This window comes from Xiphophorus maculatus, chromosome 12 (assembly GCF_002775205.1).
Source record: "Xiphophorus maculatus strain JP 163 A chromosome 12, X_maculatus-5.0-male, whole genome shotgun sequence".
NCBI classification, from domain to species: Eukaryota; Metazoa; Chordata; class Actinopteri; order Cyprinodontiformes; family Poeciliidae; genus Xiphophorus; species Xiphophorus maculatus.
This window is the reverse complement of record NC_036454.1, coordinates 5,137,835-5,155,760: the sequence shown is the minus strand read 5'-3', so window position 1 is coordinate 5,155,760 and position 17,926 is coordinate 5,137,835. Positions and strand designations below refer to the sequence as shown.

General features: G+C 37.1%; 1 protein-coding gene across 1 annotated transcript in view; it reads right to left on the bottom strand.

The window, feature by feature from the left end:
- antxr2 (anthrax toxin receptor 2) overlaps positions 1 to 16,043 on the bottom strand; it is an 85,280-nt gene extending 69,237 nt beyond the window's left edge. Inside the window, exons 1-7 of the mRNA XM_005808789.3 lie at positions 15,547 to 16,043; positions 10,930 to 11,001; positions 8,824 to 8,895; positions 7,414 to 7,495; positions 5,556 to 5,660; positions 5,307 to 5,375; positions 3,272 to 3,352 (exon numbers count right to left, since the gene is read on the bottom strand). Of these exons, the coding sequence (XP_005808846.1) occupies positions 3,272 to 3,352; positions 5,307 to 5,375; positions 5,556 to 5,660; positions 7,414 to 7,495; positions 8,824 to 8,895; positions 10,930 to 11,001; positions 15,547 to 15,716 (651 nt within the window). The 5' untranslated portion in view covers positions 15,717 to 16,043. The remainder of the gene's footprint in view (positions 1 to 3,271; positions 3,353 to 5,306; positions 5,376 to 5,555; positions 5,661 to 7,413; positions 7,496 to 8,823; positions 8,896 to 10,929; positions 11,002 to 15,546) is intronic.
- Between the last annotated feature and the right edge of the window lie 1,883 nt (positions 16,044 to 17,926).

The window sequence follows — 17,926 nt, the reverse complement described above, 5'->3', positions numbered from 1 at the left end:
TAGTAACCTTGGCAACAAGAAGGGGATGAACCTAACATTTTTTTAGTAACTGATTAATTTATGAATTATTCCAAAGATTAATTAATTAATCTTCAGTTCTAGTAGAATATATTTTTTATTTTATTGACTGAATTGCAAAATGTAGATTTTTTTTGTACGATTTTGGCTAAATCACAGCTCTAAATATGTTGTTCCTCCACCTTTTGTTTTAGTCTGCACACTCCAGTTAACGATTAATTGATTACTAAATTAGTTGACAAATATTTCAATAATCGATTTATCTCAATTAACTTGATTAATCATTTCCACCCTAAACAAGATGCTATTTTTAAAAGTGCGAGCAGCTGATTAGCATCTCAAAAACTCAAACAATACCTGACCTATGACCCCAAATCCCAGAGGAGTTGAAATTAAGAGTCATGGATTCAGGATCACATCACCTACTCCGTCTCTCTGTTCAGCTTTCTAACCATCAGTGGTGGAGAAAGTACTCAAAAAATGTACTTAAGTACAGTAACAAAGTATTTGTACTTCATTACTTTCCACCACTGCTAACCATGCAGCCAGACAGAGATTTGGAGAGGAGTGGCAACAGCAAACGAGATTTGAATTGAACTGAATTGTCCTGTCGTTTCAAAGATTCAATAAAGTCATGCATCCTAACAAGATTCCCAGGCCCACAGCATCACAGATCCTCCACCATATTTCACAGTGTACATTAGCTTTTCACTTAGTCATTCTTTGTTTCTTGTGAGAACCACATGGAGTGCAATTTATCATATTTCACATGTTTACGTTTGTGATGGTTGAACAGAAAACCCATTTTCCTGTCATGATTTTTGAGAAGCTGTTTGCATGCAGACAACGCCTAATGGTTGCTACGGAGATTGATGCTTAATATTTCTCCAAACTATGAACTTGAGACCTTAACTAGCCCAATTCGTCACAGTTCACACAGATTTAAAAGGATCTACAGCTAGACGACACTCATAAAATACTAACAGTCAATTTGTAGAAGACTTTGATTAAAAAAAATTCTTAATGGAAGTTTTTGTATCTATTGAATCCATAGACTCAAATTAAAGTGTTGATCTCTAAAGTTTCCATGCGACAAAAAGTCACTCACTGCAATGTAAGATGTGTTTCTCTGAATTTTCTTTCAGTCTTTACCAATAATCAAAGGTGGCACGCTATAGAAGGGAAAAATCTCAGGAGGTTGCAGAAATTATCTCATTTTGTTCAGACAGACAATAATCAAAGTTTTTTGCCTCAAAAATTCACTGCAAAAACTAAATCATTATCAGTATTTTTGGCCTAGTTTCTATTGCAAATATCTTAGTACTCTTGAAATAAGACAAAACTAACTTAGAAGTAAGTTTTCTGCTAGATATTTTCAGCTTGATTTAAGTCAATGATTCTTTAATATTGATGAAAAGTTCTAGTTCCTTTGGCAGATTATCTCACCTACTAAAAGACATTTTCCCCCACTATCAACTAAAAACAAGCTCCTATTTCTTGCTGAAAAGTTACTTATGAGTTTGCTATGTCTTATTTCAAGTCTACTAAGATATTTGCAGTAGAAACTAGACCAAAAACTCTTGATAAGATTTTGTGATTTTTGCAGTGCTGCAGCTCAGATTACCAAGGTTGCATGGAGTGCCAGAAAATACAAACAGCCTTTCGGAGCCTTAAAACCAAACTTTCTGATCTCTTTCTGTGAGTTTTGTCAGGCAGGTCGCAGAGGCGACGGGGATCCTGCAGCGAAAGGCTGCGCAGATGATCCCAAATCCTCCCAATCCGACAGAGAAGCGACGAGGCCAACAACTGAGGAATCCAGGATTACTAATCAGAGAGGAATGCTGCTTGTTTCGTTTGGGTTCTGGAAGCGTTGCTGATCTCTGCTTCTTCAGAGAGGGCGGGACGGGGGAGCGGGACTTTTTCACAGTCGCTCTGAAAAAGGCTACAAAGCTGTTCGGGAAAGGATGGCGATGCAATGAAGAAAATGTTTTCGCTGTCTGGTCAAACTTTGCCCCAAATATCCTTCCTGATATTAATGGTAATTATTACAAACTACAAACTGACTTCAGTGTTGTCAAAATTGCAGCAAAGGATTTCACAGTTTTCTGTATGTACATCTGCATGTTTTGCATCCAGTAATGAATGTATGAACTAAATTTAGTACAGAACATCCGAAAAGAGTTTGTCTTTTTTTTTAGCTTATTGATTTTCACATTGCAAAAACATAAAACCTCACCATGTATTTTTGGTCTGGTTTGCAGGGCAAATATCTTAGTACAGTTAAAATAAGACAAAACTAACTTACAAATAACATTTTATTAAGATATAGGAGATTTATAGTGTTTTAAGCCAATAACTCTGTAACACTGATGAAAAAGTACTAGTTCAGACAGATTCCCCATGTTAAAAGAGAATAATCTGTCAGTGGAAAAAGCACTTTTTCATCAATATTAAGGAATTATTGACTTAAGACAAGCTTCCACATCTTGCTGAAGTGCTAAGTTGGTTTTGTCTTATTTCACATCTACTAAGATATTTGCACAAGAAACTAAACAAAAAATACCTTGTAAGATTTTGTATTTTTGCAGTGTATGGATTTTATTAAAAATATACCAAAATGTCAGTCTGTAAAGCAACTAAAACACACCATTCAGCGCAGAAGATCTCCAACTGTCATTCGTCTTGCGCCTCATGAAAGACAAAGACTCAAAGGTTCGGTTTTAGAGCCCGGGGTCCCTTTGAAAGCAGCACCATAAATCACAGTTCGCTGCTTTCCTGCATCATGCATCAGAAACAAGTCCCACCCTTTGGCTCCGCTTCCCTCCAGCTGCATGTCTGACAGCTCAGTGTGGCTCTGGCCTCCTCCTAAACACTACTGGCCTTGTCTGCAGATGTAAAGCCCCACTCTGACCAAAGTGCTCTACAGGGCAGTGGGTTCTAACAAAGCTCCATCTTGGCTGACAGTACTCAGTCTGAACGCTGCTGCAAATGGAAAGTATCACTAATTGGCTGGCAGAGAGCAAGGAGGCTGCGTGCTAACACTTTAAGGGACTCTCACTCTGACAGCTATTCACTAATTGAGTTTTTATGTTACCCCAGCTCATATTTTTCCATAAAGCCTAATCCGGATGTAATGCAGACATGCATTTTTCATGCAGCTTATCTAAATGTTTGCAGAAGTGCGGCGCAGACGGAGCTAGCTCGATTCTCTTCATATAGAAAAAGCAAAGAAACGGAGAGCAGCCAAACTTACAGAGTTGACAATGCCTTTGAGAGCGTGGAAGCCATCTTTGACAGGAAACACGTTGTCTTTGGAGTCCGCAATATCAGCAAGCTGTTGGAATCATGGAAAAGAGGAGTAAACAAGGAGCGCTGCTGATCTAACACTGCTCTCTGCCTTTTTCTGTTTTCCTTTTTATGACTGAACGCCGTCTTTCCTCTCGTATTGCGGGCAGGAGGAGACGGAGCAGATGGCAGGACTGTGGCAAACACTTTACTCAACTATAAAAAAAATTACTGCAGCACAAACTGGGAGCAATACTGCCTTTGTTTTGTTGTTTCTTTTTTTTTTTTTTGACTTAATAAGTGCTTGTGGCAGGATGGTTACCAATGGTTACAAGGGATGGGCCACCATGTTGGAAGAGAAATTGTGAAACTCCAGACATCAGTGACAGTCGGACTGCAGCTCAGATGGCCCGATGACACTTAAAGATACAGTGCGAGAAAAATACTGGACTGAAATTATGGTTGATGGAGATAAATATCACGATAAAAACAGAGTGAACAGAAGCGACAGAGCGTCTGTGTTACAAATCAAGATAAATTCAATAAAAATAGTACATTTTTCCAATTTAACATGATTTAAACTAAATCTCACTTTATGTCAGATCATGACACATTCTGGCTGTTTTTATTCGTATGCAAGAGAAATGTCTAATAAACTGAAAACAGCCATTTTGTTTTCCTCTGTATTTACCAATTATCGTGTGTTGATCAATAATTAAAAATAATAACTTTAAAATCAGCAGCTAGCATGAAACAATGAAGTGTAAACTGTATAACCATATAAAGATAAATATTCACACAAAGTGTAAACCAGGAGTGTCCAAAGTGTGGTCCGGGGGCCATTTATGGCCTTAGGAATAGATCTGTGGCCCAAATTTACATCTTCTTGAATAGTAAAGTGAAGAATCCAGCATCACCTGAAGCACCAAGAAACCCCAAAAAAGTTTTAACTCCACTGACTGAAAAAATCGAAGTAGGACTGAACTGCTCTTCACTGGTCATTGATTCTTTAAATTAAAGTTTCTATAAATCTTTACCTCATTTTAAGAAAATGTTTTAAACAATGGGATGGATTCTTTCTTTTTTTTTTTAGGTGCAAAAGAAAGTATTTTTCTTCTATAAGCCATGTTTTTGTCTTGACTTTCATTTGAATTTCATGTTAAGTGGAGCCTCAAACACAACCACTCATTAATCACAGCTAAATACAGAAGGGGGTTTCCTGAGAAATTTCTCCTTGCGGTTGTGGAGAATCGAGCAAAACATTTCATGATCACCCAGTTAGGAAACCGCACATCTTTCTTTGTTTAAACCAAACATCTGAGAAACTTCTTTAAACCTACTGTAATTTGTTCTTTTCTGATAGGTTTTATTATAATACTTATTGTTTATTTTATTAATAAGTAGGTAAAAAGAGAAAAAAAAGCTAAATAATGACCTCTCAGCGCATTCGTCTCCCCTATTTTGGCCCACAATGCAAAACGTTTGTTCACCAGTGTGAACGATTTACTGTGACTAACAAAACTTCCTTTTAGTGTTTATCCAAAGTGGAAATTGTTGCATTTTTTATGAATATATTCATTTTTAATAATATAAAGTAGTTAAGACGGGAAATTCCTTCACAAAGACTTCTATTACTGAGGTTTATTCTACCAGCTGTTCTTGTTTATCTCAGGTTATATTTCACATATATGCCACTATTTTCATTTTTAATTTAACAACATGCTTCACCCTAATTTGACAATATTTAAAACAGATAATAAGTGTTTTAATCACCAGTACTGATTCAACGTTTTAAATCCCTTCCCCACGTCTGAACAGTTTTAAATGCAGAAGTATTTAACAAGGCTTTTCTCACAGGTAGAACCTGTTCAGATGTTTACCTTCCACAGTGTTCTCCCATCCTGCCAAAGTCTCTCATACAGAACTGTAATCGTTCTGCACACACTCAGCAACAAGCTCGTCGGGCGTTTTGTTGCTGCAGATTAGGACTAAAGCTCGCTTACCTGCTGCTCATCAAAGTCCAAGACACCAACGCAGTAAACACGAGCGCCATATTTCCTGGCTTCATCAGCCTGCAGCTCAGGCAAACGATGCGCAACAGGTCGGACGTGGAGATAAAGAGACAAAAAGGGAAACTTCATGAATAAAAAAAAAACAATACATGAGGGATTTCAGAATTTTAAAAAAGATGGAGAAAAGAAGACAAAAAGATTTAATGTGTGAGTTTGGTGAGTCAGAAAAGCAAAGCTCACCTGCTGTTGGGTGAGCTCATTGATATACACTGTCAGTTTCCCGTCTGTCAGAGCCAGGATGATGCTGGAGGACTTTGTGGACTGCTGCTGGATCTGAGTGTTAGCCTTCAGGAGTAAATACAGGACGTTTCTGTTTGCCGTTTCAAATAGACTCTCAACAGTAACAAATCACATCTTTACATATTACGTCTCCAGCTTCCATGCTCAAAACAGCAATAGGTAAAAGCACAAACTTATATATTCATTCCTACTAATTTACACTATTTACGATTTGAAGCGATATTTAGCTTTCTTTTTGCAACATCATGAATTCAGGATTACACAACTGTTCTTAATCTTTACGCCTAAAATATGCATTTTATATATTGTGAGTTTGGGCTGAAATGTCGCCATGCAGCAAGAAAGTTACAATTATATGACAAATATTATCAAGAATAATCTATAAAAGGTGCCACATTTTCTATAAAATTCTCCTTAGTACTCATATGAATATACAGTACAGACCAAAAGTTTGGACACACCTTTTAATTCAGTGAGTTTCCTTCATTTTCATGACTATTGACATTGTAGATTCACACTGAAGGCATCAAAACTATGAATAACACATGTGGAAATATGCACTAAACAAAAAAGTGTAAAACAACTGAAAATACCCCTTATATTCTAGTTTCTTCAAAGTAGCAACCTTTTGCTGTGATTACTGCTTTGCACATACTCTGCATTTAGTCACCTGAAATGGTTTTCACTTCATAGATGTGCCCTGTCAAGTTAATAAGTGGGATTTTTTGCCTTATAAATAGTCATGAAAATAAAGAAAGCCCATTGAATTAGAAAGGTGTGTCCAAACTTTTGGTCTGTACTGTACTTCCACACAAATAACTGAATTTTACTCATCCTGAAGAAATATTAACAAAGGCAACAGATTTTAAGTGGGATTAAAACAAAGAAACATACTACAATGTGTGAATGGTAACAATAGGGGGAATAGTACAGAACTATTTCTTATCCTATACATTGCTGCTGGATGTACTTATTGATGCAAATCCCTAAAAACAATAAAAAGGTCTGACTTTACAGAGGAAACTGACCCATATAATCATGACAAGTTTTGTTTTCTTGAGGAAGATGCATTAGGAGGGAATTATTAAAACCAAAAATCATTCAAGTCCGCAGAATTTCTTTACATTAAGTTACATATTAACAGACTTTATCATCATTTTTGAAGCAGGACAGACATAGCAGGCTGACATGGGATCAGTTTGTCTTTGCTGCTTTTGTGTTCATCATTTTCATGCTTTTCATTTGTTAATATAAGCTTAGTTTGCTTCGGTAGTGAATAACTGGATGTAAATGAAGGTTTTGCTGTTTTTTTTTTGTCTACAACAGTAAAATAATTACAGGATTCTTTCTGTTTCTGGCAATGTGAGAGCAGTTGTGCACTGTGTAGGATGAGAGGAGAGCAGAAGGAGAGTGAGAGTGGAGCTGAGAGCAGAGGCCACTTTTGTTTTAAAAAAACTAGATGTTAGACAAGTAGAGAAACGGATGAAACACAGAAGAAAATAACATTCAAACTAAGGTCTAAAAAGTAGCAGAGCCTGTGTGTTAAGAAAGACATCATAGTGATAAAATTTGCCCAGTTTTTCACTTCATATGATCAAATTTTCAATTACTTAATTTCTGAGAATTAAATGCACATTGTTTGTAAAGTTCTGACAAACTTCATTTTCAGTTTCAGTCCACCTCTTAAATTATTTCCCTCTTTTTCTTTATTCTTTAAATAAAATATTGTTTGCCATGAATATTTATTCAGATATTTTAAACAGTTTTAAATACCTGAATACAAGAAAATAAAACTCACCTCTTTTATTCCCTCATGCATGAACGTTTCACCTGCTGGTACCACATTGTGCAAGCGACGCAGGCCTTCTTCAACTTTATGCCTGGATGGACAAATGCAATGAATGCTTCACACACGGGAACAGATTTCATCCAAATCTTAGTTGTCCCTGTTTCTGTTCTCTTAAGAAAAACTGAGTTTTATTGCTTTAACTTTAATGATTTGCACAAACCCTTAAAAACAGCAATGAGGTGTACTGGTACTGTAAAGATGAAGTCACTAACAGTAAAAAACCCACAGGCTATAAAAACAAGCACACTGAGAAATATAGAAACAGGAACAGAAAAGGAGTTAAAATAAATTCTGAGGTATAAATAGTTGCAGTTAAAAAAAACTATTACAAAGAAAAGTACTAAGTTTATTATTTAAATTTAAAATATGAGAAGAAGACATGCCACATCAAGACAAAAACCAGAGAAACACGCTCAGATTTTCAGGTAATACTGCTTTCATCTGTTATGCATGTTAATTTTATTGTCAGCAGAAGAAGAGCTACATATTGCTGGTTTAATCAAAGCCTGCAAGAGCAAAACATTTTAGAGAAGCAAATAATTATTTTCTGAACAGCATTTATGTAGGAATTTGATAACATGAAACCTTCTAGTTTAAAAAGAAATTGAACTCAAATAAAACAACATAAAACAATCTGATCCTTGGTTCTGTAACACTAACTTGCAGGAACTGGTAGAAATAGTTTGATTTCTGCTTTTTATTTCTTACGTTTGCATTAATAATGTGTACCAAAGAGGCCCGAATCATAACACTACCAACACCGTGCTAACTGGACTGAGTGTCCAACTGTGATGTAGAAACGTTCTTCCTCCTAAAATAAAGCTTCATTTTGATTTAAAACAAAAAAAAGTATGTAGTTTGAAAACACACCAATAGTCATTTTACTGAGAATTCTAATTGCGATTCAAAAAAAATATTTTTGAGGGATTTTGAAACAATTTAGTTCCTGTTTGTAAAAGTTTAAAGCAGCTAAAAGTTTTACTGTTGCATCATTTAATAACTTGCATGAATCACGTCTTTCAGAAAATAACAGCCATGTTGCACCATACAGATTTCCAAAGAAATTATGCAAACATACTGTATGTCATAAATACAAAATACTGACAGCCTTTAAAAGTTCTAAAGAAATAAAGCATTTTGATTTAAGAATAAAACTGAATAAGTTACCAGTGCGAATGCCACTGGATGAGACTCTAAATAAAAATTAAAAATAAATACAGCTCTGATATTATATTATATTTGATATTATATAAAAAGATAATAAAAAATGTAAACTGTACTTTAAATCTGTTTTTCCAAAATGAATTAGAACAGTGTAATTTTTTTTTAATGAAATTAGTATTTGAGTTCATTTGTTACCTGTCTCCGGTCAGAGGCAACAGGACTTCAGCTCTGGATGAAAAAATTATGAATGAGACTCTCATTTGTGGACTGAGGAGAAAAAACAGAAGAAATTCGGTCAAGACCCAGGAACTGATTTTCTTCGTTAAAAGATACCAAACATGAGGCTTCAGATGGAGAATCAAACTTTTGACATCACTTACAGGTCATTCATCACAGCTGATCATCTACAGTCGGGTGATTTATGTCCAGGTTTTAAGTTCAGATATTAAGATGCATAAATAATGATGCAAACAGAAGGAGCTCTTTTAATGTCAGCTAATTTTAGTGCATGACTTGAAGCAGCTTCGGAGCCACTGAGGAAGTGATTAATCAGACGAGAAACATGTTGTGCTGACGATGAGTCACACTCAAACATTCTGCTGGACAAACACTATTAATACGCCGAGTACCTGTCACTTTACAGGGTGACGTAGCTGACCAGAACCCCCCCAGCCGGCACCGGCCACCGCCGTTTACATTCAGTCACATTAAAGAAGTGAATACGTTCACAGATTTTCTGCTTCACAAGCAGGTGGTTTCTGTGTAAACACCCAGCTTCACTTTCAGAAAATCCATACAAACAATATTAACATTCATTTCACTGCTTTGGTTAAAGAGGCGCCTTTTTTAGTCAAATTATAAAGATTTCTAATGACTAATACGCCTAAAAAAGGGGGAAAAAACTCAGATTTTAGATATCTGAGAGTTGAAATTAAAGAAACATTTTCTTAAAAATCACATTTCTACATGAAAAGATAAGTTCTTAGTCTAAGTAGAGTTTCTTGGTGAAGTATATTTTTCCATTAGTCTACAGTGCATCTAACAATAACTATATGATGGAAGTATAGCATAGCATGAGATATTAATATGCTACAATACAGCCACAAACTTCATGTCACAAATAACAGGAACTGAACAAGTTCCCCAAATCTAGAACAAATGATGTAAAGTAGGAAATTAAGCAATAAGTAGTTTGCTAAGTGCCCTCAGTAACTTCCCACCTCTGCTACAGACACTCGGCACACGCGGATGGCCTCCCACAGAGCGAGTTAAAACTTCGGATAATTAAGTAACACAAGTGTTTCCTTCAGAGATGCGAAGCCTTTCGGAGCATAAGGAGAGGTGCTGATATTTCTCAACCACATGACACATGGCCCAGTCGCCATCCTCCCCCACAAACACGCCGCACAATCTTTAGACCAGATCCGGCAAAGGAGGAGCGGGAATATATGTGGACTTAAAAAAAAAAAAAAGAAGAAGAGCCATCTCTAAGGTCACGGCTGGAGAGCGTGGGCGAGGTCGTGATGCAGAACGACCACTGAGATATTTTCTGTTAAGAAAGACTTGGGATGAAGAGGCACTGAAGCCAAAGCCAGGGATAAATCTGAGGATGAGGAGGAGAGGAGGGGGGGGGGGGGTGATGAAGTAGTCCAGTTTGCTCCACATGGCAGAACAGAAGTGCTCTTGGTGAGCGAGCATTGTTTAGCAGATTGTCCCCGTCGCCTTCCAGTGTTCTTTTGCTTTACTGTACATTGTCTGCCTGTCAGCCGTTCTGTGGTGGAAGCAGGGGATAAGTGTGGAGCCGGACCCCCCCGGTGCAAATGGCCATTCTCACAGCCCAGAAGACTGCTCCTCTCTGCCACCCACTCCCACCTGGTGCCTTTGCTATTTTCTTCAACCAACCACTTCATTCTGGCTGTGGCGCTACCGTCTGTACTGTGCTGGCAGGCGCAGTTTGACTCAAACATTAAGCAAGCTGAGCGCGTCGAGTCCGTTTTAATGCTTTTGTCTTATTAATTAGGACTAGAAAAGATACTTCGGAAAACATGTGGGAAGTTCTTTAAATCTGTGCGGCAGACGGCAAATAATGATGTCATTCATCCAGTAAAACCACTTATCTTAGAAATCTGTTAAAGTACTCAATTTTCCCCAACTAGGATAGTTTTTTATTCTCTAGAAAAAAGGACATTTCTCCATGCATTATCTTATTTCTATCAGTTTTTCCTTATTCAAATAATTGAATCGCGTTCCTAACACATTAAAATAGCATTTTGTATTCAAATATATGCATTCAATACTTGCCTCACGAACCGGTCCGTAAGGTTCTTCACAAAGGAGTAGATTTCTAACCAGTTTCTGGCGACGCTTCCAGACCTGAAGGGAAAAAACAAGCAACCATGAACACAGAGCAAATAAAAGACTCTGCAGTCTGAGAGCTGGGAACCGAAATACTGTACATGGTTGCACAACAGCTACAGTTGGATATTAAAACCAGCCACATGCTGGATAATTACACTGGTGAGTCTGTAGCAAAATGTTCATGAGCGGAGGTTTCTGTTTGTAAAGATTTATTTTTCTGCTCCAGTTCTTGAAATATAGGCAAAAAAAATCCAAAATTCATTCACCGCTAAGAGAACTGGCTTAGTTTGTAGAATTCAATAAATTTTCACATTTCATTGATTTTCACTGGAATTTATGGGAATAAACCTGGAATTTCAGAAGTTTGGCTTCATTATCACAATTTACCACAATTTTAAGCTGATTTAGCATGAAGTTCAGGAAAAAACCAGATTTCATGAAACTGGACCTGAGTAAATATTTGTGGGTTCTCCATAGTTAATTCAATCTTGGAAATATTAAAAGTAAAACAGCTTCAGCCTGGACTTTATCCACAATATTTGATTATTTACATCTTTCTTGAGTCTCTCTCATGCTTAAAGAACTATATATATATATATATATATATATATATATATATATATATATATATAATCCCTTATTCTTATTGGCCACATGTTTCCTAAGCTCGCACCTGATTGGCTGATAGTTCCCTACTGATGACTTCCCAAAGCTGTGGAGTTATATAGATTTGGTGAAGTACAGTAGAGATGGTGCTTGTGTTTTTTATCTTGAGTATTTGTTTTAAATTTTTTCTCTCCACATTCAGATTAATCAACCATAAAAAGAGATTATTCTATTCTTTGTAAACTTAGAAAATGAGCAGAGTACCAATAACTTTGTCCTCAACCATAATTAGACTAAACAGGAAGAACCATTTCTGTTATCAATGAATTCAAAAAAACTTGAGAAATACAAAACTACGATGCACACATTTGGATGCCTAACGATGGAGTGTTAGTCTGACCACAGTGAGTAAAACGTGCCCTTGGCGTAACGACGGAGAGGTAATTAAATCAATAATTACAATTCCTTGTATGCACGGAGAACATAAAAGAGAAGAGTTTGACCATTAGGCAGCTCATCTTTCACGGCACCTTTCTCCTCCCTGCTCCGTAAAGACAAGGTCACAGAGGGAAGGTGAAGGGAAACTACGCCACACGCTGACAAAGCAGAGTCTCTGGTCTGCAACAAGCAGCTCAGCGTTGCAGCGACCGTTAAAAATCAGACTTTTAGATGTTCTGAAGGAACAAGTGGGAACTCTTATGGAAGATCTAAAGAGTCGTCTGGTGGAAAAACATTCCATATTTGATTGATTGAAAGAATGTTGATAGTTGACATTGCAGCCTCTGTGTCATAAACAGGTGTGAATTCTTCAAAACAAAGATGGAAGTTGACCCAGAACAGACTAAACATGTCTTTTACCCTCACAGTATTTCACGAGACAGTCACACCGTTCAGACTGCATTCAGACTCAGAAATGGAGCATTTCTGTTGATGAAATTGATCTGCTATGATCAGTAATTCAAATAGTGAGTATATTGAACAAAAACTGATATTTTAGTCTATAAATCCATCAACTAATTGCATGTATTTTCATAAAGATCAAAGGTCAGTACTACATCTTTTAGTTCCTTCAATTTTTTGTTGGAATAAAAACTACTACAGAAGATCCTTGTTATTCAAGTGGGTTGGGCACTGCACATACCTGCATTTTCTTCTGATTTTACAGATAAAAATCCCTCATTGGGTGAATTTTCAGTGAATAATTTGAAGTTCCCTTTAACAGAAAAATCCATGAATACTCAACCGTGAATAGGCCAGGGTATGTTGTACATCCAACATATTTTTTTCTCTTCATGTTTTGTTGTGTTTTTTCTTTTTAAATAAGTCTTCAGGTTGCACCTCAAAGAAAACCAGAAACTGGTTTCAGCCAGGAGAAACCTGAGCAGTGCATCTCTAGTTGTGCTATTTATTGCTGCACCAATAAAAAAACTGTGAAAGTCAACAGTGAATATAAGTGAAAAGTTGGTTGATTAGTTTAACTAAGCACCAAAGAAACTGCACGCCGCACTGAAAAGAGGGTTTGTTGGTCCTCCAATCAGAAAAAAAAAAAACAATGAAGAAGAGTTTAAGAATAAAGAGTAAAAACGTTTCTGCAGAAAGTGACTTTTAGGGATGGACTGTTTGATGTTTGGTTGTTTGTTCTGGCACTAGAAAACAAGGATGTCAAACAGATTTCAAATAATGTGGGGTACAAAAACTGGAGGTAAATAAAATCCAGGATTATCTGAAATCAGAACACATTTCCTTCTTTATTAAGTTGAGAAACATTTGCATGATGTTTGAAAGTTAAAAAGGCATCTGTTGTCCGTGAAGAAACGCAGGACATACATGAGGAATTACATCCCGTCATGGAAGAAGCCCTTTTATCTGCACCAATAAAATGAGAAGAAATTCATAACAACGGTCAGTTATCTTGGCCATCATCCCGTGTTTTTTAGGTCATTTAGATGAGAGCATGGAAGTTTAGAAGTGGGTCAGGAGAGCAGCAGCGTTTAACTCCGCAGTCTTCTCTGATGGCACGCCTCCAAGCCGGAGGAGGACGGGATTAAAAACAGTTCCTGCCACGACTGTAACCTTCCACTTACACGATGCTGCTGCACAGTTCTGCTGAGCCGACTGAATCTGCCTGGGAAGTCTTTGAAGCAGCGCTCCAAGTACATGAAACACACAGAAAGTAGCGCTGTGCCAAAATGTGAGGCGAATGGTGACACCATCGCTTGCATGATTCACACAGAACCCCTTAAAAAGGCCTGCTCTGTTTTTACAAGATATACACACCTGAACGTTACCAGATTGTACTACAAAATACATGAGATTCCAGCTGGTTTTTTACCTGACAATAAGACACTGCAACAACTAAAACCTCCAGGGTTTTATTTTGTGGTACAAATAACTACATTCAATTTTCTTTACAAGTTAGCATGTGGATCTTTGAAAGCTAACTACTATTAGCAACACAAAGTGATGACAATGCAAGGATGGCATCTGAAGTTTATAGGATTCTGTTTCTAATTCCAAATCATCTTAAGTGTAACTTTAACAGACTTGATATTCCAGCTATTTGAACATTTATAGACATGCAGCAGCCTCACTGGATACAGTTGTTGGTCATAAACCTTCAACTTTAATGGTGTATCATGACTTAAAGCAAACAAATACAAACTTCTGCACAGCAAATCTATGCAGCATTAACAATCCAAACACACCCTTAATGGCCACTTCCTGTGGGAGTTTATTTGCCTCAAACGAGTTAAAGGAAACAGACTTGAGATTTAAAATTTCTGTTCATTTTGAAAAAATGCTTCAAATAACTTGACAGATACTGAGAAAAGTACAACCACATGTTTACGAGAGATTAAAATGCAAATGAAAGGAATAATTATGTTCTATAAACACAACATGGTTTGGTGTTGCTTAAGTTCTTTGAGGTAGAACCAAGTGAGCGGGGTTCGAAGGAGGTCACGATAAGGCCTGTGTGCTTTCATCAGGTTTTCAACCACATGTTGCAAGAAACCACAATGCATACAAGAGCCTGAATGCATCAGATTGGTCCTGAATCTGTTATTTACAGATAATGTTAATCATTTTTCCAGGTACTGCTGCAACCAATCACAACAAAGTCCACAAAATAACATGCTGTGCACGTAACAGCTGTGGAAATCAAGACATTTATATCCAGAGTGGCGCAATCAAGGGCTTCGCCTTTTTTTCTCTTTCACAAAAACACGTTAAATGTTGGAAAAAAGTCTGCAAAAAACATGTCAAGATTGTTGTTGTTGTAATCAGGTTAAGATGTCAAGTGTTCAGCGTGACTGCAACCAACTGACATCTGGATGCCTCCAAGTGGAACCTCTGCCGTAAGCTTTGAGGAAATCAGGTTGAATACCGATCTAATGACAGAAAATAGTTTTACACATTAAAATGCCACCCTCCCTCAGATAGTTCACACAGGAACAACTGTGACTCAGTGGGTTGAGCAGCAGAGATAACTCCAGGTTCGACTCCAGCTTCACACATCACTGTGTTCCTGGGCAAGGCACTTAACTCCAGGTTAATTATTTAGTTTTTAACTTGTATTTTTTTACACTTTTCATAAAGTATTTTACCTAAATCACTTAAAGTTGCCTTTTATACACATGGTGCAACACAGAACCTTTGCCCTACACCCAATGTTATGGTCAGGAAAGCTTGTAGAAATACTGTAACTGCACAACTTCATAATTTCCCCCCCACAATTTTAACCAAATTACTTAAATAATGAGAAGAAAGTCATTGAATTTGTCCCAGAAGCTCCCATCTCCAACTCCCTTCTGATGAACTCAAATGCAGCAATTTAGAAAAAATAAATAAATAAATAAATAACTTTTCACAACTTTATTTTCTGGGTTCATTTGTTGTTGTTTTATCATAGGATAATTATTACTGAAAACGGTCAAAAGTATCCTTAAAACTTACTTGTCTAAAACAAAGTAGAGGTCGTAGGCTCCGTGACAGGAGGCTTCCTCTGCCCAGCCAGTGGCCGCGAACAACCCCAGGATGGTCACCGCGAGAGCGGCTGCAGTCCACAGCCGCCTTCCCTGAAGGTTCTCCTCCGCGGTGGGACTCCGAGGCAGCAAATTCAACATTTTCCACACACAAACCCCGCAGTTATTATTCACAGAAAGCCGAAGAATGCAGCTTCATCCAGTAGAGAGTAGCAAACAGCAGCTGTTACTTTGTTAAAAACTTCCACTAAATAACAATCTTCAGTGATTGGGCTGCAATATAAAGGAAACTACCGGAGCTACGTCACCAGCTTAGTGTCTACATCTTCCTGACTCACTCTTCACTCACATCCTCAATAAAGCCTAACCCCGCACCCCGAATAAGTGCTGAACCCCCATAACGTCAAGAGGAACTCAGGTTTTCACAAGTTTATCCCGCTGAACTTCAGAGCCCGAAGGAAAAGTTAGGCTGCTTTCAAGGACCAACAGAAAGCTCGTAATTGTAAGCTCCCTTACTAGTTAGTGAGAAACAGTTATTGCTGTTTCAAAATGACTAGTGGCTCTTGTTATCTTAGGGAGGAAGAAGGTACGTATTGAATAAACTTCAGTTTTAATAGTTAGAACAAGTCAAAATAGTCAACTAACTCTTTCAATAATCTATTTTGGAAAATATATCCGAGGTAAACTGCAAGAGATTATCTCATAAAAAGTAGATAAACATATTTAGAACAATAATGTCATAACATATATAGCATACGTATATTATTTTTGATTATTATGTCTTACATATGCACAAATAACGTTTCTCAAACAGTTATAAAAAATAATTTTTGACAGGAAAAATGTTATATTATGGCCCACACTGTAACAGTGAAGCCTGCAGACAAAAGTTATTTACACCCTCCTAAGCCAAGAAAAGATCATAGCTACATTAGCTTGTTGAGTGTAATTTATGGAAGTCATCTTTCCATAACTTAAATTTAGCATTTCATTTGGAAACCAAGGCCTAAGAGTCATGAGGTCTTACATGAAGTTTCCAGTCAGATATTTGCTTAATATTCTTAACTTTAAACCTTGTGAGTTTAACTTGCCTGATTTCAAATCTAAAACCAAAAGGTTAAATTTATCCCAACATAAACACTTTAAAATTTCTGCTCTGCTTTTCTTACAAGTTTCAAACATCATTCTGTTCATTAAATGAGTCACAGCACCAACACAACTAAAACAAAAAGTACTTTATGACTACAAACCACCTGCTTAGCGTCGCCCTTTTTCCAGCCTGATTTTTATGATACATAAAGAGGTTTTTAAACGCCTCGCCATGCTTATTTGAAAGGAAAATAGTGAATTGTTAGGGTTTGTTGATCCTTGTCGAACTTTGCTTCGGTTCACATATTTCCAAAGACCCTCAAAGCCCTCATGAGCCTCTGCACTAGTGCGCATGTCCAATGAAACCGGCTGTTTTGCAGAGTGCTCAGTTCCCACCCAGCAACATCTGGATCAACTTCACAGTCAGGCAAAATTATAAGAAAGCATTGTAAAAGTACTATGAATTTCAGTAATTTTAAAATGAAAAATGCAGAAATATTTCACTGCCTTCTTTTGTTTAAATTACTTTATATATTTATATAAGAGGAAAAAGAAACTGTTGAAAAGTTTTACCAGTACCCTGAGAAAAAGAGAGAGAAGATAAGAAACATCAACTTAACCTGTGTTGAACCTAAAACTCCTTGTTTTTGATTAGTATTTGGCTCAAGAAACAACAAAACCTCCAGCTCATTATGTAAAGGGTTTCCTGTGTTTTTCTCATTTCCCATTTTTCAAGCCATTTTTTTTTTTTTTTTTTTGCTGGATTTCAACTTACACAATCCACAAAACATGAGAATTTATATCTTCAGTTTTTCTCACAATATGTCACAATTCCTGCCCTCATCCCCCTTGAAAAAGGTCTGATGACATCAAAGCACACGGCTTGGTGTATTGTAGAAATGTTGACCTCCTCTTGGCTTGTGCAGCAACTATGACACAGTTTATTGCAAACGGTGTTAACACGTGGCAGATTAGTACTGTATTCCAGCTGCTGAGGAAGCAGTCACTGTAATGAAAGCACAAAGCTCTGCTGAAGGGATGAAGGCAGGAAGGGGATGCAGATGTTTTTCTCAATTCAAAAAAAGTTAAATTCATCTGATGCACAGTTCTTTGAATCGTGCTAACAAGAACAGTGACTGCAAAAGGTCAAAAGTATCCTTAAAACTTACTTGTCTAAAACAAAGTAGAGGTCATAGGCTCCGTGACAGGAGGCTTCCTCTGCCCAGCCAGTTGCCGCGAACAACCCCAGGATGTTGAAATCA